General features: G+C 66.5%; 1 protein-coding gene across 1 annotated transcript; it reads left to right on the top strand.

The window, feature by feature from the left end:
- Positions 1-20,021, top strand: SH3D21 (SH3 domain containing 21). Its single transcript, XM_074976055.1, has 18 exons — positions 1-84; positions 2,544-2,742; positions 3,398-3,558; positions 4,742-4,802; positions 7,476-7,591; positions 8,549-8,639; positions 8,992-9,086; positions 10,051-10,126; positions 10,498-10,598; positions 11,211-11,309; positions 11,783-11,819; positions 13,720-13,785; positions 14,399-14,516; positions 15,559-15,623; positions 16,415-16,515; positions 17,538-17,710; positions 18,229-18,292; positions 18,803-20,021. Exons 1-18 carry the CDS (start codon positions 1-3, stop codon positions 18,896-18,898), a joined length of 1,803 nt encoding a protein of 600 aa, XP_074832156.1. The 3' UTR covers positions 18,899-20,021.
- The last annotated feature ends 1,115 nt before the right edge of the window (positions 20,022-21,136 follow it).

Genomic DNA, 21,136 nt, shown 5'->3' with positions numbered 1-21,136 from the left:
ATGCTACTCTACATGCTGGGTGTGCAGCTGGGGGGGAGAGGGCTGAACCACAGCAATCCAGAGCTGCTGAAGAGCAGCACGAAGGTACGAGCACTGTAGTTTCAACCTGCAGCTAATGGGCCACGTCCCCAGAGACGACATCCTGTGTCATCAGAGGAGGCTGCCTTGGGCGGGTGCGATTTCTGGGTCTGAGCTGACATCCTGGAACTTCCAAGCCTGGGGGGAGGGTGGAAGAACCTCTCCCCCCCATGCAGTAATCCTGTAGGTTCCGGGAAGGAGGTAAAATGCAGCTGCAGAGATGGAGAATGGGCTCCCCCATCCCTTGGTAAGATGGAGGTTTAATCAACCCAGGGGTGTAGATCAGTTGGTCCAGTTTCTTTTCCTGTATTTCCTTCCAGCCTTTGCTGTTTGCTCAGCTACTCCTATCCAGAGTGAATCTCTCTCCTTTGTTAATGCTCCGTCCCCTCCATTTTTACCTGCCCTGGCTGCGAGGGATGAGGCTGCAGGGAAATAAATGCGGGGGGATGGTCGGTCTCAAAAGCCCTTTTAAGAGCAAACCAGCAAATTAAATAATCATGAGAACGAAGTGGCTGAGAGGTAACATGGGGCCTGCATGGGCCTAGCCTGGCCCTAGCACCTCGCAGTGGGTTTTCAGACTAAACTGCAGAGCAGGCCCAAGGGCTGTGCATCGCTCTCTCCCAGCTCAGACCCCTGTGACCAGGAGTCCCAGATGCTCAGCCGCGTGTCCCCTGGAAGGAGGGACTCATTGGCCCAGTGCCCACAGGACTGGGCGCTTCCTTCAGTGCCTAATGAAGCACCTTGTGTCAGCCTCTGTAATTCCCCCAGTGCTTCTGGGTGACAGCAGCCATGGGGCAGGTTGAAGGGTGTCCCTGGGCTGGCGAGCTGGCGGGGGCCAGGTGGGCCTGGAAGCATGTGCGAGAATGTGCTTAGCTGCTGGAGCCAGGGAAGGCTGGAGGAGGCTCTGGACTGATGTGCTCCATTGGGACCGACCTGACAACTGCTAGCCCTGCTCACCATCACCCTGCAGGCGTGGCCTCTGCACCGCCTCTCCTTCCTGCTGGGCAGGTGGGGAGCCCCTCGCCAGGGCTGGGCTGGGCTGGGGCAGGGAGAGCCCAGTGATGCCCCTGGGCAACCAGAGCTCGCTCAGATGAGGCCTGAGGCTGCTGTGGAGTGTTCAATCGTCGTGGGCACTGCAGGAGCAGCCCAAGAACCGGTGCACCCGTGTCTTCGCCTGGAGAGGGAACTGCCCGGCCGGGCGGCTCGGCTGCCCTGGCCATGCGCTGGCTCCTTGTGGTGACAGGTATGTGCTGCCAGAGCCTGGCTAGGCCAGGCCGTCTGATCTGCACGGCTGGGGCAGGGGTTCTTCCCAGACAGCCAGGGCTGAGAGCTGCTCTGTCCCCCGGATGGGCTGTGTCCTGCCAAGAGCCCAGGTGGGACGGCTGCAGCTGAGCTGCTTATGGCCAGGGGCCTTGACACAAGTCGCTGGTAAGAGCCACCAGGGATGGCTGCTTCCTCTCCTGCAGCCTGACCCCTCCAATTTCCTGTCCCTCTGCCATCTCCGCGGGCCATGGCGCCTCCTCCTCTAGGCCCCTGCAGCTGGGGAGCTGCTGTGCTCCAGCCCCGAGGCCCAGACTGGTCTCCATGGGCTGAGGCAGCCTCTTCGACTCCTGGCTCCCCTACCCCACTGCCAGGCGAGGCTGGGCCCTCGTCTGCACTGCTTTGGATCACGCGGTCTGCGGTCCGGGCAGGGGCTGAGACTGGAGCAGACCTGACCTCCCTTGCCCAGTGTTTCCTAGCAAACATGCTTCTCCTCCGGCCAGGTACCCCAAAGCACCCCCTGCCAGACCCCTCCCTGCCACTGTCTGGGCACCTGGAGCCTAAGGGGCCACACAATGGGGCTGGGCCCCAGTGGGAAAAGCGAGGCGGCCTCGGGGCTCAGCACCATGCCGCAGAGCCAGCTGCTGTGACTGCCGTTTCCAAGAGCACTGGGCCCAGCCCCCCACAACGCCAGGCCTCGGGGGTGCAGCTCCCCTGCCCAGAGCAGAAGGCTGTGCCCCGACGCCCCCGTCTAACACCCTGAGCCCGCTCTGGGCTGCGCTGATGCTCCCGCAGGCCCCGAGGTGCTGGGGCTGAGGCTTGCTGGGGTGTCTCATGTCCCCAGCTGATGCTGAGGGGTCTCGCCAGGCGAACAGGAGGCTGGAACCAGGGCTCCTGGGTGCTGTTCCTTGCTCTGCTGCGGGTGATGGCTCCGTCCTGTCCCCTCCCCTCCCCTCTAAGCTGGGGCCAAGCTCAGTGGTTCCTGGCCAGGCCCTTGTCCTGCTGCTCCCACGTGCTTGCACCATGGCCCTGCTGGGAGCCCCTTCCCCTGCCAGCCCCTGCAGCGGTGCCTGGGCACTGCCCCCTTAGGCCTGCGCACCGTGCCGGAGGTTCCTGCCCGGGCTGGGGTTCTGGGCTCCTGCTGCCTGGCCTGCCGCCGCGGGGGCGCCCGAGGAGCTGGTCCTGCCCTTCTGCCATTCCTGCAGCTCCGGCTCCTGCAGGCTGTAAAAAGCCCCATTGCCTGCGCTTATCAGAACCGGCCCGGCCTGTTTGCCTCCCGGAGCCCAGCCCCCACGCCCGGCTTGTCCTGGCTGGCATTCCCCTCCCCGCCTCGCCCATGGGCCACGAGTCGCTTCTGCCCCACGCCGGAGCCTGCCGCCGCGGGACGCCTGGGAGCCGCCATGGGTAGGTGGCCGGGGGCGGGGGGCAGAAGACCCTCCTGGGGCTGGTGGAGGCTGCCCAGCCAAACCGCAGCGGGTGCCACCTTAACCCTTGCTAGGGCACGCGGGAGGGAGGGAGGGAGCCAGGCTGCCAGGCCTCCGGGCTGGGCACTTAAAGGCTTCGGCTCCTGCGGGGCTTCCCCCCTTGCCCTCCCGCACGCTGCAGGGCGTGGGCGTGGGCGCGGGCGCGGGCGCGCCTGCCGGGGACCAGCCGCCCAGCTTGGGGAGTGCCCCCTCTGGGCCCAGGGGCCGTGCTGCTCCCCTCCCCCCGCCCCAGGGCCCAGTCACCCCCTGCTGCAGGGCCAGGCCCTAGACGTCACCGTCTGGCTCCAGGCTCTGTCCCACTGAGCACCTGCGCCCCAGCCCCAGGGTACCTGTCGGCTGTGGAGGTGCCCAGGGCCCCGGGGACACATGCAGCCCCGATGGGCTCAGTGAACTGAGGTGGGGGAGGCACCGTCCTGGGGAGCTCCAGCCCCGACACTTGTGCCCCGTGGGTGGCGCCAGGCCCTGTATCACAGCCCAGAGCAGGGCCAAGGCTCCAGGCGCAGCCCTGGGACGGTCTGGGGGTGGCAGCTCGGTGGAGCAGATCCCCCCTCGCAGCCTCTCTCTCCTGGCGCCAGGGGAGGTCCTGGTCCTGGCGGACTTTGCCGGGCAGCAGCAGGACGAGCTGCCGCTGAAAGCTGGGCAGATCGTGCAGCGGGTGGAGCCAGGACCCCAGGAGGGCTGGCTGCAGGGGGAGCTGGCTGGCAAGTCAGGGCTCTTCCCCCAGCACCTTGTGCAGGTGAGTGGGGTGGGGCTCGTGCCAGGCTGGGGGTGCAGCTGGCACAGGGCAGTGCGAGCACGTCCCCTGCACTGCCGGGGGTCGGGGCCACCTCCTGCACACCTTGCCCATGCAGCCGGGTGGGGCGGGGCAGGCTCTGTAGGTGGCTTGGCAGCTTCCCAAAGCACACCTGACCTGGGTGGGGCACCACAGGCACCCACGCCTGGCAGCTGTGCAGGCCCTGCAGCCATCTGCAGGGTGGCAGGGCTCCAGGGCCTGGCATCTGGAGGTGCTGCCCCCACACTCCACTCTGCTTATCACCCTCTCCGGGGGTGGGGGCAGGGTGTGCTCAGCTGCACTCACAATCAGTGCAGGTGCAAATCATGCAATGGAAATCTGCAGGTGTCCCAGCATTCCCCTGGGCTTGCCTGCTGTCTGGGGGCAGGGCAAAGGGGCGTGGTCTCTAGGCCACACCCTCCCCAGTCACCTATATTAGTAGGACAGGTGGTTCCTTCCTCTGCTCTAATAGTTACTGTCCGGATGGGTGCGGGTGGGTGCGGGGGGGCAGGAGTAACCAGCTCCCCCGACAGAGCCCAGCCCCTTCCCTGGGACAGGTCCTTCTGGGGCATTTCCTCCTGGGTGATGCCTGCAAAGGAGCCAGGGGCTGATCCTGGGATTGGCCCTGCCTGGGCGGGGAGGGGGCGTGTCCCCCTGCACCTGCAGGTTAGGGGGTGCTGGTGGCTAAAGAGCCCCCGGATAGGCATCCTGTGCTTCACCTTCCCTGCCTGGGGCCAGGACAGCTGGGCTCTCTTCCTGCTGTGTGAGCCCAGCCCTGTGTCCCCTCCCGCCCAGGGGCACTGTGCTCTGCATCCTGGGCTGGGAGCTGCAGGCTGGAGAGGACACAGGGGAGTGAGGAGGTAACCCTGGGACCCTTCCTCTGCACAGAAACCAGCCAGCAAGGGCTGGGGGAGGACAGCCCCACCTGAGCACCCCAGCCCCTCTGCAGGCTGCCCCCTGGAGCTGGTGCAGCCCTCCCTGCGGCTGGGCTCTGAGCCGCCCCCAGCACGGGGGAGCAGGCGCTAGGTTGCCACGTCCCTGTGGCTGCAGCAGTTTCACTTCCGAGGGCCAGGGCGCAATGAGCTGCAGCGTTTCACATCGCCCAGCGCCTGGGGCCCTCACCCTGCCTGTGCTCCGTCTGCCCCAGGAAATCCCAGCCCCGCTCATGGCTGATGGCGCGCGCCAGTGCCCCCGCTCGGCCCGCACTGGTGAGTGGTGGCTCGGAGGGTGGGCGGGGGGGCGGTACCGGAGCCCCTGGGCTGCTGGCGCTGGGCTGGCGGCATGACAGCGCCCGTGCCAGGCTCCCTCACGCTGCGGGACGCCAGGGCACGACCCCTCGGGCGGGCGGGCACCGAAGCGCGCTGAGGTGCGGTGGAGGGGCGGCTCTCGGGGGCTGAGCCTGGCATGCAGGTGCATGTGGGAAGGGCCCTGTGGCTGCGTGCAGGACTCCTGGGTTCTCTTGTGAGCTCCGTGAGGAGTCCCCAGGCGCATCTCTGGGGGGCAGGTGGGGCTCGGGGGAGCTGTTGGCCGTGCTGGGGGGTCTCTCACATGCCTGGCTGCTGGGTCCAGCACTGCCCCTTTCACCGGGGTGGTGTCACCTGCCCGACCCCGTCCAGCCCCTCAGCCGCAGAGCCACACGGCTTCCTGGGGCTCCTGGGTGCCCTGACTGTGTCTCCTTCCCTGCGACTCCTGCGCTGGGCCTGGCGGGAGATGCCCCTGCTCCTCCACCCAGCTTGCCTGACAAGCACCGCTCCCCTCCCCAGCACCAGGCATGGGCCCCACGTGGTGCCACGGCGCAGCCATCAGCTTGGGGTCCCTTGTGCGTCAGCCAGTGGGAGCCCAGCTGGGCACATGCACCGCCTGCTTTTTTTTTCGTTTTTGTTTTGGGAAGGACTAGATTCTATAACGTCCAATGGTTATTTTGCTGTGAAATGGAATGGGAGGGGCTCACTCAGTCTTTGAGGTGCTGAGCATTCAAATTCAGCTCCAGCAAAGCACTTAAGCATGTGCTTAACATTAGGCCCAGCTGATCTCTGTGGCTTCGGTGAAACTACTTGCATGCTTAAAGTTAAGCATGTGCTTAATGCAGTTGGCTTTTTCATGTGCTTTTGTTGCGTTGTGCTCTACAGCTTGTGGGACTGAGCACAAGGAGAGACTGCCCAGACAGTTTAAGAATCATTTGAACTACAACTCTTTCTTTCTATTTATCTGACTTGACTTAGAGTTCAGCATATTGCACTTTGCTTACAAAAAACTGACAAATGAAAGCAGACCAGGAAGTTAGCATTGAAACCTGCTCTTAAGTACACACCCAGAGCTCCGTTGATTTGAATGGGAGATGCACAAAGAAAATGCAATGTCCCAAATGGTTTAGTCCCATCCTACCACCAGTGTACACAGCATGAAATTTCATTGGAGGTCTATGTCAGTATAACTAGGGGTGGACGTGCACCGCCTGCCAGGCAGGCAGAGCTGGTATTGGCATGCCAGCTGCTGATTGGCTGACGTACACAGTGGGCCTGTTCCCCAAACCATCGGGAGCCCAGCAGGTCACAATGGCTCTGGTGGGGTGGCAGCGTCTCCTGCTGCACTAGGGCTGGGAAGGGAAGGAGCCTGGCTGGGTTCGCTGCCTGACATGGCACCGCAGCTGTCGGGTGCACCGGTGGCCTTCCTCGCAAGGGCCTGACTCTGACTGCTGTCAGCTTGGCCTGCGTGCTTGGGGGGCCAATAGGGAGGGGCCCCTGTGGGGCGTGGGGCTTGCTCCTGACAGGGGCCTCAGTACCCACCGGTCTTGCTGCCCTGCCACTCCTTGGTGCCAGGCCCCAAAGGGAACCCCCTCCACTCTCCCACCAAGGCCTCGGTCCCTGTCTGGGCAGGGGGAGCTGGCATGGGGCCCCCAGGGGCTGGGGACAGGCTGTGAGGGGGAGGGTTGGGGGCTGTCCTGGGGGCAAGTAGCCCAGTTTCCTGCTGGGGGAGACGGGACATGGGCTTCCTGCCCCCGAAGGCCCCATGTCTGCCTGCCGGGCTGCAGGGGGCTGAGGCAGGAAGGATCTGCCCAGGAGTGAGTCGGGCTCTGGCTCCCAGCCACTCTGTCCCAACCCTGCGGCCTGCCTCCCTCTCGTGAGACAGCCTGGAAGGTCCCCGAGCTCTACTAGCAGTGCAGCACCCCACTCACTGAGCCATCTCCTAGAAGGGGGCAGGGCTGGCGTGCCCAAAGGGTGGGCGGGAGGGGAGGAGCTCAAACTAAGGGGAAGGGGCTGGAACTAGCAGGAGTCTCCTAAACTCCACCTACAAACCAAGCTTCGCCCACACACCTCACCCACCCATTCACCCCCTTTTTTGTCCTCTGCGTTAACCAGCAGTGAAATGGGTCTCTGGCCCTCATTAGGTTTCAGAGTCAACATCCGTTAGCCCAGCACGGGGCAGTTCTCGCCTCGCTGCACTTGTTTCCAGCTGCCTGCAGACTCAGGCCGGCTGGCTGCCTGGCTTCCCACTTGGTTCAGGCTTTGTCCCCATCAGGGCTGGGGCCCGGGTGGGTTAGTGAGCGCTGAGACGGTGGAGCACAGGGCGGCAGCCGCCAGGGAGAAGGGCAGATTTGACAAGCTGCCAGGAGCCTGCCCTATTCCTGGGGGCACTGAGAGGAGAGGGAATATCAGGGCAGGCAGGGTCCCCTAGGGAGTAGCAGGGGGGAAGGGGACCCTTATCAGCGGAACCAGGAAGCTGGGACCCCCAGTTTGCCCCAGTGCTAGAATGTGGCCCATCTCTGCACATCAGCCCAGGGTTAGGGCTGGTTCCTGAGTTCTCCCCCCAGCAGGCACCACACAGCCTGCCCCCAGGTCCCGCTCCCGAGTGACACGACTCTCCTGCCATTCCCACGCCAGCGAAGAAGCCTCCAGGGCCTGCACAGCGCTGGTGCCAGGTGAACTTCAGCTACGCCCCAGCAAAGCCAGATGAGCTGCAGCTGAAGGTTGGAGAACTGGTGCAGATGCTGCAGGAAGTGAGTGGGGCTGGGAGTGGCAAACAGGGGCCCGGAGGGCATGTGCCCGTCCCTTCCTGGGGCAGGGAGGCTGGAGCAGTGGAAGGCAGCTAGAAAGCTGTCTCCAGGCCTGGCACCGCTGTATGCCTGTGCCCAGGTCACAGCACCGTGGGCAGAGGTGCTTAGGCTGCAGCCCAGCAGGGGCAGGACTAGGCTTGGGTTAGATGTGGCCCAGCGGCAGCGGGCCCAGGCCAGGCCACATGCTAAGGCTGCCCCAGTCCAGCCTCCCCTGCCCTCCTCTCACCTCTGTGCCAGGCCCAGAGAGCAGGGCAGGGTCTGCTTCCCAGCCCCAGTGGAGAGGTGTGGCTGTCCCCCACCCCACTGTGCCCCAGGGATCAGGGCAGGCGAGTGCTCGTGCCTGCCTGGGAGGGGTACAGGGTGGGGAGCTGGACAGGGGACAGGAGTGCTTTGGTGGGGTGGCCTTGCCCCGTTCTAGCCCCTCTGGATTCCCTGTTGCGGAGCCGGGGGAGCCCCGAGCAGGCCCACCTGTAGCATGTTGACAAGGGCCCCGGATCCCCAAGGTACAAGCTGTTTGCAGCTGGCTCAGGAGGGCGGCTGTGCAGGGCTGAGGCTGGCTGCACAGCCGTCAGTAACTGCTCATGTTCCCATTCTCTGCCACGGACCCTGAAGCGCTCCCGTTCCAGCTGCAAGGCTCCATCAGCCAGCGTTGCAGGGAGCAGCCATGTCTGGGGTGGGGTCTGGCCAGGGTACAACAACCCACAGCAACGCACAGGGCTGGGGTGAGGAGAGGCAGTGGCGCGCTGTGGGGTTTGGCTGGGACGCCAGAGCTGTCTCCTGGTGCCCCAAGAGCTGCATAGTGGGGGCTGGCTGGGCTGTCCCCCCGATGGCAGGGATGGACCCATGGCACCTGCTGAGCCTGGCTGCAGGAGGTGGTCTGGGACGTTCTCTCTCCGGCAGATCGAGGATGGCTGGTGGCTGGGCAGGAAGAACGGCCAGATCGGGGCTTTCCCCTCCAACTTCGTCCAGGAGCTGGACTGTCTGCCCCCAGGTAAGACAGAGCAGGGAGCAGCAGCGGGGTTGGGCCCACGCAGAATGGGGCCTGCCTGTTCTCCCTACACTGCCCTGTCCGCCCAGGAGAGATCCCGGGGCCAGTGGAGGGCTGACCTGGGAGGCCCTCAGGGATGGAGGACAGGCGCCCCAGTGTGTGGGTGTGGATGGTGTGGGCAGGGCCAGTGTGCCTGGGCCCCATGCCCCGGGGCAGCTTGGGGCAGCTGAGCCTGTGCTGGCAGGTGGCTGGTGCTCTGGGTCAGAGCAGCGTCTGTGTCCCCCCCTCCCTGCCTGGAGGGGCCATCCCATGCCAGGTGCCCGGAAGTAACCTGCTCCCCCCATGCTGCGTGCAGGACTGGTGGCCCCAGAGCCCCCCCAGAAGAACGGGGCTGGGAAGCAGAGGCTGAAGCTGACGGACGAGACCTTCATTGTGAAGGAGGCCGCCAAGGTGAGGGGGCCCCCAGGGGACCCCCGGTATTGCGGGCAGTGGGATTGGGGGAGGGCAGTCCTGGGGTGCACCTTCCACTGTCCCCCCCCCCATTACATTCATGTGCGGGGCACACGCCCGTCCCTGGGGCTCAGGTGTAACCACGCGCTCAGCGGGTTTATGGGCGAGTCTTACAGTCACCTCTGCCCTAACCCCTGGTAATGCCAGCCGCCAGCACACACGCTGGGCATATGAGGCTCGCCACTCCCTGCGTGACCTCTTCCCGCTGGCCGGTGGGGACCTGGGGACTCCAGGTTCTGCACAGTGCTGAGGTCTGGCAGCTCCCAGCTTGGCGCCGTGGCCTGGCGCTGGTACCCAAAGACCTTCCTTCTGGGCCAACTTACATAGTGAAACTCGCAACCTGCTCAGCTGCGCCTTAACCCGTTCTACCAGTAAAGTTTTCACAGCCAGTCCCAGCCCACCCCTCAGCCGATTTAGCTCCAGCAAAGCGAATTGTCCAGCCGACAGAGCCGCTGGCAGCCGAGGGAGATCAGACAAGCGATAGGAGTGCGAGGCCCATAACAGAACAAGGGTCGGTCTGATGTTGCCAGCTGCAATGTGGGGATGTGCTTTCGTGCGTCTCAGCTGCTCCTTCCGGCGGCCGGCTGCAGACGAGGGCCCTGGGCTGTAGCCTGTGCGGTGTGGCTGCAGAAATAGGCCATAGCCTTACGCTTGCACTCCCCCACCCGGGCGCCAGGCCACCTGGCTGCCCCTGGCCCCTGTCATCGAGTCCCCCCAGGCAGTTGGTTGGGTTGTGGGGTGCTTGCCCAGGCTTGGTTGGTGACCCCAGGCCTAACCTCCTCCAGCCCTGGAAGGAGGGTAGTGGGGGTGTCTGCCCCTTCTGGGGTGCTCACAAGTAGGGGTGGCAGGTCAGTTCTTCCCCTGCCTGCTCCCTGAATGCCAACCAGCCTCGTCTCTTCCGCAGCCAGAGCCCCCCCAGAAGCTGGAGAAGCCGGGACCAGCGGCCCAGAGCTCCCCACCAAGCCAGCCCCCGCAGCTGCGTGAGTGAGACCTGCCTGCACTGCCCCGGCTGTGCCAAGGAGCCTGTCCCCTGTGGGGCCTTCGCTGGGCAGAAACGACCCCTCCTGCCCTCCAGGAGCTGTTCCCAGCCCCCTGCCCCAGGGCTGGGGTGTGGGATTGGAGTCCCGGCCCCCGGCCTGAGCTCCTGCTGCCTCTCACAGCATCTACAGGGCAGGGGAGTGGTCCCTTGGAGGGTCTGGTTCCTATTCTGCCTTGGCAAGTGCCTGGCCCCAGCTGGGCGGGTCCTAGAGCTCTCCCGTGGGGGCGGGTTGTCCTTTCCCACAAGCAGCACAGTGCCCCCCACTGGCTGCCACGTGGGGCTGTGCTCTGAGTCCCCCACCCCTCTGCCCAGGCGGTGATGCGGAGTACTGCAAGGCCATGTTCGACTACAAGCCGGAGCTGCAGGATGAGCTGCCACTGAAGAGAGGGGACCTCGTTCTGGTTCTCCGCAAGGTGGGAGTCGGGGGCAGTGGCAGGGGGGCCTGCTGGGGGAGCAGTGGACCAGTGGGGTGCTGGTCTGACCATCTCCCTGGTGGGGCAGCCAGCCCCCGACTGCTGCCCGCCCCCAGCCGGAGGGCAGCTCCTTCGTGTGTCCTTAGCCCATCACGGGGGGCCCTGGGCATGATGGACAGCCGCCAGCCTGGCCCCTCTCCAGCGCCGAACCGACTGGTGGCGCCTCTGGGTCTCAGCCCCACGTCTCCCCTGTGCTGTGATCCCTCCCAGCCTGGCTCGGGGAGCCGCCGGAGCTGCTCTTGCTGCCAGTCCTGGTGGCACCACTGGCCGCTGCTCCTGAGGACGGTTCTAGTCCCAGCCCCCAGCAATGAGCTGTGCTGGTGGGCCTGGCGCTCCAGCCAGGGCGGTGTGGGGCAGAGGTCCGTGATCCCCTCCCTGCTTCAGGGGAGCTGGGGGCCCCCAGCAGACTCCCAGTGCTTTCTCTCCCTGCCCCTCGTGGCTGCCTCGGAGGCGCTGGTGCCACAGGCAGCCAGGTGGGCTGGCGTGGGGCTGCGGCTGGGGGGGGCTCGCTGGGGGCACCCGGCCTGAGCTGGCGCTCTTGCTGCCGCACAGGAGACGGAGGACGAGGGCTGGTGGGAAGGGGAATGTGACGGCAAGAGGGGCCTCTTCCCCGATAACTTTGTGATGCTGCTGCAGCCCCTGGCGCCCGAGGTGAGTGCAGGCTGGGGGTGCAGGCCTTGGGCCGGGGCTCCGACACCCAGAGCAGCTGGGCCCCACTGGGGTGGGGGAGGGAACCATGACCCCCCAGCAGGGGGTGCAGTGAGCCCGAGGCAACAGCCAGGGTGGGCCAGGCAGGTCCCTTAGCTCAGCTGGGAGACCCCCAGCCCTCCGGGAATGCAGGCGGGGGGCCAGGACAAGGTCCCTCTGCTGCCCTGGGCCGGGAGTCGCAGGTGAGCTGAGCTCAGCTCAGCTCTGCCCATCCCGCCTGCTCAGCACCCAGCTCGCCGGGAGCTGCCCATGGGGAACAGCCCAGGAGGGCAGGGGGCTGGGATCCTTCCCGGTGGCAGGGAAAGCCGATGGCCCCTCTTTCTGCCTGCGTGGTGCGGGCCCACCCGGCCCAGGACAGAGCGAGAACGGCCAGGACCCGTGTCCCGTCCTGCTCATCCTGCCCTGCTCTGTTGCAGATCCAGGCGGTGGTGCCCTCGCGGAGCCAGGAGTCGAGTACGTGAGGAGCCTGCGGCAGGCGGGTCGCAGTGAGGGCCAGGCTCTGAGCCCCCAGGGAAGCAGAGCCGCTAGAGGCCGGGGCTGCCGCTCCTGGCTCCCAGCCCTGTGCAGGAGGCAGCCGGGGGGCTGGACGTGGGCACCTCAGCAGAGCAGCTCAGCTGTCTGGGTGGGGTCCCACCACTCCCCTGCTGGGCTGGCTCAGCTGGCAGCGAGCAGGGGAGCGTGTGGGCCCAGGCAGAGGCTCCTGAGCCGTGGTGCTGGGCAGCGACCTGGGCGCGCTGTGCCTCCGATTTCCTTTCCCGCGCGGGGCTGGTTTCCTCCTGCATCACGTGCCCGGGGCACGGGGGCTGAGCAGCAGGGGAGCCGAGCCGTGGGCAGGTTCCTTCCGACACCAGTGAGCTCTGGGCCTGGGAATCCCGGCTGCAGAGGTGAAGGGCCAGGGCTTGGCTGCCGTGGCAGGTACCTGCGTCCCCCTGCGCTAGCTGTGGCACGTGCATGGTGGTGGGGTGTGGAGGGGGCAGGCCCTCCTCTGAGCCGCCGCTGCTCGAGCGCCCTCGCCCAGGAGGCTCCCAGCAGGCTGGGGTGCAGGAGCCGGCCTGGGGTGGGGAACACAGTGGCTGTGTCCTGGGACGGGGGGTCAGGAGGTTTGCAGGCCCCCCAGGTTTCCTCTTTGCTTAGCAAGGGGCTGAGGGGTGGGCTGGCACTGCCCCAGCCCATTCCTCAGCCCCACCTGGGGTTCCCCGGTGGCTGGGTCCTGCTGGGGGAGTGTTGGGGGCCTGCTGGCACCTGTCGGGAAGTGGCAGGTTAACCCTGCTGGCCCCGGACAGGCAGAGCTCCCCCCGGTGTGCCTGGGGGTCTCCCCCTGCAGGCCGTGCCCCAGGCAGGAAGCCTGGGCATCCAGCCTCGGGCTTGGCAGGGGATGTCCTTGGGCAGCTTTGGTCTGTGTGAGCCCTGTGGGGTCAGGTCTGAGCTTAGTGGCAGTGGGGCTGGCAGGGAGCCCGGCCGCCCACTGAGACTGGGCCGGCGCTGCAGGGCAGGGAGCTGCTGGAGGCTAGATGGTGTGACCTGGCCCCAGCTGTGGGCAGGGGTTGGGTCTGCCTCCGTGGCAGCTCTCGGCATGCAGACGCTGCCCGCCCACGAGCTGGCCCCTGGGGCCGAGGCTGCTGGCAGGAGGGCCCTGCAGCGGGGAGGGGGCCCATCTCTGCATGGACGTGGGGAGCGGGTGCTGGCGGAACTAATGCAGCAGCCAGCAGAGGAAGTGCAGACCGCAGACGCCACCTCTGGCTGGTGGCTGTGTGCCAGCGAGCGGAACTGGGGGGTAGCTGCTGTGGGAGGTAGGTGGAGCTGTCTGGGGGATGGGCCACCTTGGAGCTCAGACTCTGGGGGATCCCTGGGCTCCCCCTTCCCCAGGGCTGTGCTGAGCTCTCCTGCTGGTGCGCAGTGGGGCTGGCGGTGCAGGCCGAGTACAAGCCAGCCAGAGCTCCATCCCTGGGGCAGCTCAGCCCCTCTGCTGCCAGACCCCCCTCGCATATGCTGGGAGCTGCTGCATGGGGGCGCCCGGCTGGGCTGTGTGGGTGTCAGGCCTGTGCCTCCTGACTGCCAGTGCTGCGTGAGCAGCCGGAGGGCAGCACAAGGCACCGTCTTGGCCCCGCACGGCGAGCCCAGGCCATGTGCACCTGTGGGGTGCCAGGATGGGGACCCCAGCGTCTCTGGGGAGTCCCCCTGGTGTGATTGCAGAGGTTCACCTGAGCCCTGTAAGCAGGCAGAGGTGGCCTGGCGCCGGCCAGGGCCCAGCTGCAGGTGATGGCTCCTGGGGGTGGATGGGCAGGTGCAGGGCTGAAGATGCCCCCGCCGAGGTGGCCAGCCCCTCACCCTTCCCCTTGCTCCTCTCTGCCAGCCTTCGGGGCGAAGAAGAGACCCGGCACCAGCCAAGTGGAGCTGCAGCCCCCACAAGAGCACAAAGGTGAGTGGGGCCAGCGGGGGGCTGGGGGCTGCGTGCCGCCGGCCAGAGTCAGCAGGGGCGCCAGGTCTCTGCCCTGGCTGTGGTGCCTGACACACCTGGGAGTTACCCTCCTGCCCTGGGCAACCCACCAGCTAAACGGCTGGGGCGGGAGTGGCCTGTCCTGAAACCACAGCCAGGGCTGCCCCCCCCACCCCAGGCATGGGCCACCCCGGGCATCAGGCGGTAGCTTGCCTGGCCCCCTGGCTCAAAGGCAGCGGAGGGGATGGGTGCTGCAGCTCACAGCCCCACTTCTATGTCAGGCTGTAGCCAGCCGGCCACGTCCACCTCTGCACAGCTGCCTGGAGCCAGGCTGGCTGGACAGAGTTGTGGGGAGACAGGAGCACAGCTGGGGAGCCGCTGATCTCCCCGGGGGGCATGAAGCGGCCGGCACAGGCCAGGGCTCTGCACTTCCATGGCCCCAGCGGGACCGTCCTGGATCGAACCCCTCGGCCGGGAGTGTCTCAGATGGGGCCTGGGCTGCCAGTGGGAACGGGCCAGGGACCTGGGCCAGGGCAGTCTGAGCTGAGGCAGTGACTGTGAGGAGCTGCCGGGCCTCTGCTGCTCACCACCCCAGGGCCGAAGGTGCAGAAGAAGATGGACCTGCCCAAGGCGAACCTCCCTGCCAGCAAGAGAGCGGCCCCAGCCCCGCCTGTGCCTGCCAAGACCAAACTGGCCTCTGGCCTCGCCAGCAGGTGAGGGGGAGGGGGAGAAGCTGGGGTGGGGGGTGCACCTCCCCAGTCGCCGGCCGGGGGGTGGGCCAAGGGCCCAGCAGCACCCAGGGGTCCAGGCTTGAGCAGGGGTGAGTTCTGTCCTGTTACCGCCTTGTGCCCTGGGGCTGGGTGGGTACACCAGAGGCAGGGCCACTCAGCCAGCCGTGGGCAGCGCCAAGCGGGGGCTCCCAGGCGCAGAGCACGGGCACAGAGGGAGGAACAAACGGGTCCGGGAGTGAGCGGAGCTGTCCCCGCGTCTGGGACCGCACGCAGCGTTCAGCCAGACTGCAGAGAGGGGGCACCAGCGAGTGGCAGAGGTGGTGGATGACCCTGAACTGCCCCGGGTGGCTGAGCCCGGAGCTGACCGGGCGGTTACGGCAGCTGGAATTCAATACTCAACGGCCGGGCGCGCCCCTGGCAGTGTATCACCCCAGCTAGGCCCACACGGTGATGGGGCCTGGCTCAGCTTTCCCCATGGAGGGAGAGCTCTCGGCAGCGCCCGCGGGCCCAGGGAGCGCTGTGCTCCCTGCACACGGCAAACAAACCCGTCTCGCTGAGCCCAGCTCACCTCGGGCTTCTTCCCCGGCGTGGGACGGCTAGAGCACTCTCCCCCGGCGCCCGTGGGACGGACACAGCCAAGTCAGCACTGCCCTTAGCCTGCGGTCGCGGGCGGCGGGCAGGGCTGGTGCCCCCTCTGCGCATCTCCCAAGTGGGGCTCACCCCTTCCCTTGCGCAGGGGAGCGCTAGCTGGCTGCGGGTGGGTATGGGCTGCAGCCTTGCAGGCTGGTGGGTGCTGTGTGGGGCTGGGGCCTCATCACACAACCCCTTACTTCCAGGGGTAAGCCCTATGCCCAGGAGGGACGACACCTGCCCTGCCTGGCTGAGCTTGGCCCCCGGCCCTGGCCTCACTGCTGCAGCACTTACGCAAAGGGCAGAGTATCTGAGGTGGGCAGGCAGGGACAGGAGTGGCCCCTGCTGGGGGGGTCCTGCCGCCCCTCTGACATGCAGTCTGTGCCGGTGCTAGGCCCCCCTGCACCCCAGCGAGCTGTGCCCCAGCCAGCAGGAGGAAGAGCAAGCCCAAGGACCCAGGTAAGCCTGTTGCCACCTGGCACACACTGAGCTGTGACTGGGGCCAGGCCCGACCCAATGGTGGCATCTCCTGCCCTATGCGAGAGACACAGGCACTGGGGCAGGGCTGTGTCAGGGAGTGTGGGGTCCCCAGGCCCTTCCCCGCCATCCGCAGGCAGACGTGTGAGACACCAGCACACTGAAATGCCTGTCACCGCTAGGCACTGATGCTGTTCTAGGGAAACTGCGGCACCCCCAGTGTGACTGCAGGACTGTAGGAAACACACGCAAGCCAAGAGGAGGAATAAACCCCCCTCCCAACCCCCCACTTTGTCAGACTGGGCCCTCCAGACACTGCCCTGGGCCCTGAGCACCCTGGCAGGTGCACTCTGGCCTGGTCTCTTCCTGGGCTAGACCAGTGAGGGAGTTTCCGGAGCTGTTTGTAAGGGGCCCGTGCGATGAAAGGGGTCTCCCCGCACCAGCTGGCCTGGATGGAACCCAGGAGTCCGGATGGCCAGGCCTTGCTGCAGCTGCCCGGGAGCGGGTGGCAGGGTGCAGCTCAGTCCCCTGGCAGCCCCCCCTGCTGACGAGCTGGGTGTGTCGGCTGGCGCTGAGCTCTGTGGCCTGTGCTGGCCCCGCTGGCTCTGCTCTGCTCCTTGTCTGGCTGGGGCGGGGCAGGTCAAGGGGTGCAGAGTTCTGCACAGCTTGGAACGGGGTCCCAGGCCTGCCCCAGCCCCTGGTGTTCAGGCCACCCTGGGTGCTGCTGCGTTTGCTGATAGGGCAAGTGATGCTGGTGCCTCTGGGTTCTGCAGATGCAAATGGGTTTGATGCCCTCCCGGTCTCCAGCGTCAAGCTGAGCCACCCGACCACGACCCGGCCCAAGATGCCCGGCAGGAAGCCACCCAGCCCTGCGGTGAGTGCTGGGGTGTGCCCTCGCTGTGCGGGGAGGATCCCGCAAGGCCACAAACACTGGGCTGGGAGACACCCGCCACGCACCTGTGCTGCTGCCTGCAGCTCCTTCGCTGTGACTGCCTGGTGCCCAGAGGGCGAGCGGCTCTCCCCGAACTGCCGGGGCTGGGGCGCCTGAACCCCTGTGTGAGGAGGGAATGGCCCACCTCCACCCTGGCGCTCCCTCGGAGCAAGCAGGGCTGGCGCGTGCTCAGCACCAGTGAGGGAGGGGTGGGGGGCCAGGCTTGGCACTGGGTGGCTTTCAAAGCACCAGAGGGTTCAGACCCAAAGGGGCCAGGCCTGTCGTGGGAAGCGGGTTGTGGCCAAGCCAGCGCGTCCGGCTGCCGGCAGCTGAATGCAAGATGGCCGAGCGGCAGAGACCCAGCTGGGCAGAGCCAGCACTGGGCTGCAGGAGACGTCCTCCCAGGATCAGCTCCAGGGCAGGCTGCTGAGCCCCAGGGCTGGGCTCCTGGAAGGGTGGGACAGCAGCACCAGGGCGCTCTGGACCTCCAGCCGGAGGACTGGGGTGACCCAGGTCCCTTGGGGGCAGGGGGAACAGGTGCCATGGGTCCCACTCACTGCCAGGGTCACTGATGGGCAGGAGTGAGTGTGTGGGGCGGTCGGGGCAGGGGCCCCTTCCCTGCGGCTTGGCTACAGGTCAGGGGGGCTGCCCCCGACCCACCGTTCTGGCCCCTCCCTGCCCCTCTGGGGAGCTGGGCAGAAGATGCAGCACGGGCAGTGGCAGGGCAGCTCCACGCCTGGCCCAGCCCTGCCCTGCCCTGCCCTGCAAGGCACACCCGGCAGGCAGGCCCCCTCTGTCCTTGGCTGCTCAGCCCAGGGCAGGTGCCCGGGGAGCAGAGAGCCACTGCCTTTGTGGGGAAGTGCCCACCTGGTGCCGGGGTGCCCAGCTGTGGGACTCCTTGGTGACAAGGAGACTGGCTGCCCCGGCCCCCACCAGACGTGTCCCCATCCGTCCCACTCCTGCAGCGAGTGCCGGAGCTCCAGGTCCCAACCAAGAGCCGCCCCCAGGCCAGGGAGCCACAGCCACTGGAGAGCCCGGGGGACCCCCCCAAGGTGCAGGAGAAGCTGTCCCTGGAGGAGCTGGTGGCTGAGCTCCGGTCCCTGCGGATCCTGATGGACCTCATGCGGGTGCAGCACCAGTGAGTGGGGCTCAGTGGGGGAGGTGGGGCTGAGGCCAGCTGCAGCGCCCTGGCTGCAGTGTCCCAGCCGGCGCAGGGCTGGCGGTGGCCCTACCTAGAGCAGCCCAGGCATGCACGTTGGCCCTGGTGGGGAGTGTCACACCCAGCCCTGTGGCCCCCGTGCCTATGACCCAGTCAGACAATGCACCGGCCCCAAACACCCTGGCTGGAGAGGGATCCTGTCCTGCCCTGTTGAGGCCCGCTCAGGAGGCCACAGGGGACCATCCCCTGACCATGGAGAGATGGAGGTTTGGAGGTGAGCTAGGTGGGGGGGCCTGGTTCTCCTGGACTCTGGCCCAGGCCAGCTCTGTAGCTGGGGACCATGAGGTGCAGCTGCCTGCTGAGCTGGGTGCTCCTGAGGCCCACGTGCCTGGAGTGATTTCTTGGAGCTGCCTGAGGCTTGGATCCTGAGCCCCAACCTCCCCCCGGCCCTGAGCCCTGCGAGCCTGTCCCGGCCAGCTCTGCCCTGCCCCTTGCAGGAAGGACATGGAGGAGCTCAAGATGGAAATGAAGGCAGAGCAGGCCAAGCGCATGGCGCTGCAGGTGAGAGTGCTGGGGAAATTTGGAAGTGGGGGTTGCCCCAGCCCCTCCCTCCCTGGGGTCCCACAAACCAGGGCCTGTCTCTGGGGTGCTGAGCCCCAGAACTCCCAGCCCCCCGTGCTGTAGGCGGTTCTGAGATAGCATGCCCCTCTGTGAAATCCCCCTTCCTCTGCCCTGGGGCGTGCCAGGGTGCCCAGGCCTTGCAGGGCGCCTGCGATCCCCCTTCCCTCTGCCCAGGGTTGGCAGGATGGAAGCTGGGGCTGGTGCTTGTGGTTGGCTCGGGAAGTTTGAACTGCTGAGCCTGGGCAGGGGGTGGGCAGCTGCCCAATAGCATCTTCGTTGTAGCTGCTGCCCTGATGCCGCCTGGATGGGCACTGGGCGGCAGTGACCCGTGGCCTCTAGCACTGTGCTCCGGGTGCCTTGCTGCTCCCCCAGGCACTCGGTGCTGGCTGTTCTGAGCCAGGGGCCAGCGTTTGCCAAGTCCCTTTGCTCCCATGCCGCTCCCCTTGGCAGGTGGAAATCGAAAGCATGAAGCGGATGCCTGCCCTGGACGGCGTGGGCGCCACTGGGCCGGCTGGCGAGGAGGAGATGCTGCTGGCTGCACTGTGATGTTAACCTCTGCTGGGGCTGTTCCCCGGGTGTTTGCTCACCCCATGGCCGGAGCTCTGGGCCACGCCTGGTGGGCACAGCCCTTCACCCCCTGTGCATCCCAGGGGGCTGCCTGGGGAATGCTGCTTTTGGGAAGGGCGCTGTGGGAGGCCCTGTCTGCTGGGAACAGGGCTGGAGGCTGCCCGTTGAGATACAGGTGCAGGGTGCTCACGCCAGCATCACACCAGTGTGGCCTTGCCTCGGTTTACCCAGTGCTGTACTGTCCTCACCAGCCAGTCTGGGCTCTGTCGCCTGCTGAGCTCTGGATTGCCTGCAGGTAGGACAGTGTTGGCCCTTCCCCAGCTGAGGCTGCCCATGTCCTGGCAGCATCTGTCCCTCTCCAGAGATGGGTCCTGAGCCTGTCTCCCCCTTCAGGACCTGGCCCAGCCTCGAACCATGCGCCTCTCCATGCTGGCTCCAGCCCCTGCGGTCGGCTTGGGAACAGCCACCCTTGGCCAGGCACAGGACTCTCAACTCCTGTGTAACATGAGCCCTCAATCCCCACCCCCCCACACACACACTGGGGCTGCTGATGTTCACCCCCCTGCCCCTGGTACAGCCCTGTCTGCCATGCATCAGTGTGGGGCTCCCCTGCCCAGTGGGGCCAGGCCCCGGCCCTGGCAGGCTCGGCCTAGAGCAGAAAAGAGGGTTGTGAAGGGCTTTGCCCTGGTGCCGCTAGCCCTCTGTGTTGTCCTGGGCAGGCGCCCTCACCAGCGTAGCACATCTCGCCCTGGCCGCTCCAGGCGCTCCTCTGTGTTGGCCGAGCTGTCCTTGGGCCAGACGCGGGGCTGAAATCCCGCTCCTTGGCAGCTTGCGTGGGGGGTCCCACAGCTCCCCCCTGCCTCCGAGCCAGTGCTGGTGCCCTGGGTCCGCTTGCCCTGAGTTGTGCTGGGGAGTTGTTCGGCCGGGCCGAGCAGAGGGGAGGTGTCCAGGCTGTGACCTGTCTCCTCGGGCTGGTTCGTCCCTCGCCCTGGGAGCAGCTCCCAGCCAGGCCCCCCGGTTCCATTCCCACCACGCTGGCTGAGGTTGGAAAGCCTTTGTATAAATACTGCATGTACAAATACGAATAAACTATTTTTATACAGCTCGTATCCCCCCCCCACCTGCTGCGGTGTCTCAGAGGGCAGCGTCTGTGAGGTGCAAGGGGCTGTATCGAGGGGGGGCGGGGGAGAGGTGGCGGGGCAGCCCAGCCCTAGGCAAAGGGCGAGGGAGCGTGGCTAGCGTGGAGGCCCAGAACTCGCAGATGAGCCGCACAGTCGCTCAGCTCCAGGAAGTGAGGCGCTGACAACCGGTGGAACTCCCCGCCAGCGGTTGTTGTGAAAGCCAAAACTACAGCCAGGTGCAAAGAAGAGCTCGATCAACTCCCAGCGCCTAGGGCCAGCCAAGGCAGGAGGGGTAGGGACAGCTGTTGCTCAGGAGCAGCCAGAGGGAGGAATTGGCCCCTGGTGCTGCACTGTTACACAGCTCCACGTGCATGGCCAGGGGCTCCTGGCCTGCAGCACGCCTGCCCCTATCCAAGGGACGCAGGTCTGGGGCTGGTCTCACGCGAGTGGCCCAGAAAGCTGCTGTCTGGATCTCGGGGCAGCCCATCACCTCCTGCCCCCTGAGTCTCAGAGGCCTCACGTGGGGGGGGGCACCTAGCCCCCAACCCCCGTTTACATGCTCATTGCAGGCCCCCAGATGCCTGCCTGCATTCCCGGCTGCCTGCTTGCCCTGGGGCCAGCAGGGCACATGTGGCAGCCATCTGGGCTGTGTTACACCTGCCAGGGTGGCTGCACCCTGCTGGGAAGCAGCTATTGCTGTACAGGCTGCTGCACCTGGGGGGAATCTGGGAGCTGCTACTGAAATGCTGTTCCAGGACCCCCCGGCCAGGAACTCTGGGCTGCTGGGCCCTGACCCTGGCCCTGCCTGGGAGGCAGGCAGAGGCTGGCTGCCTGGGGCCTGTGGCACAGCACCGTCCCAGGCAGGGGGCTCAGGGCCGTGGCAGCTTAGCACCAGAGCCGGCAGCCAGAGCCAAAGGGACTCGCCTATGCTGATGGAGGGCCCATGGGGGGGGGGCAGGCTAGGAGCACCCCTAGCTGGAGCCACAGGCGCATCCCATGTGCTTTAGGCCCCAGTTCCAGAAGGCCCTAATGAAGAGCAGAGGCAGGGGGGCTCAGACCCAGGGGCAGCCCTAGACCGGGGGGGGGGGGGGGGGGG

This window comes from Carettochelys insculpta, chromosome 24 (genome assembly GCF_033958435.1).
Source record: "Carettochelys insculpta isolate YL-2023 chromosome 24, ASM3395843v1, whole genome shotgun sequence".
NCBI classification, from domain to species: domain Eukaryota; kingdom Metazoa; phylum Chordata; order Testudines; family Carettochelyidae; genus Carettochelys; species Carettochelys insculpta.
The sequence above is the reverse complement of the archived record's forward strand: the minus strand, read 5'-3'. Positions and strand labels throughout refer to the sequence as shown.

What these genes read in the sequence shown, in the direction of transcription:
- SH3D21 (XM_074976055.1), top strand. Translation starts at nt 1, where the DNA reads ATGCTACTCTACATGCTGGGTGTGCAGCTGGGGGGGAGAGGGCTGAAC. An exon ending in TGGTGCAGATGCTGCAGGAA is followed by an intron (nt 7,592 to 8,548) that starts GTGAGTGGGGCT and finishes TCTCTCCGGCAG; the next exon opens with ATCGAGGATGGCTGGTGGCT. An exon ending in AAGCCAGCCCCCGCAGCTGC is followed by an intron (nt 10,127 to 10,497) that starts GTGAGTGAGACC and finishes CCCTCTGCCCAG; the next exon opens with GCGGTGATGCGGAGTACTGC.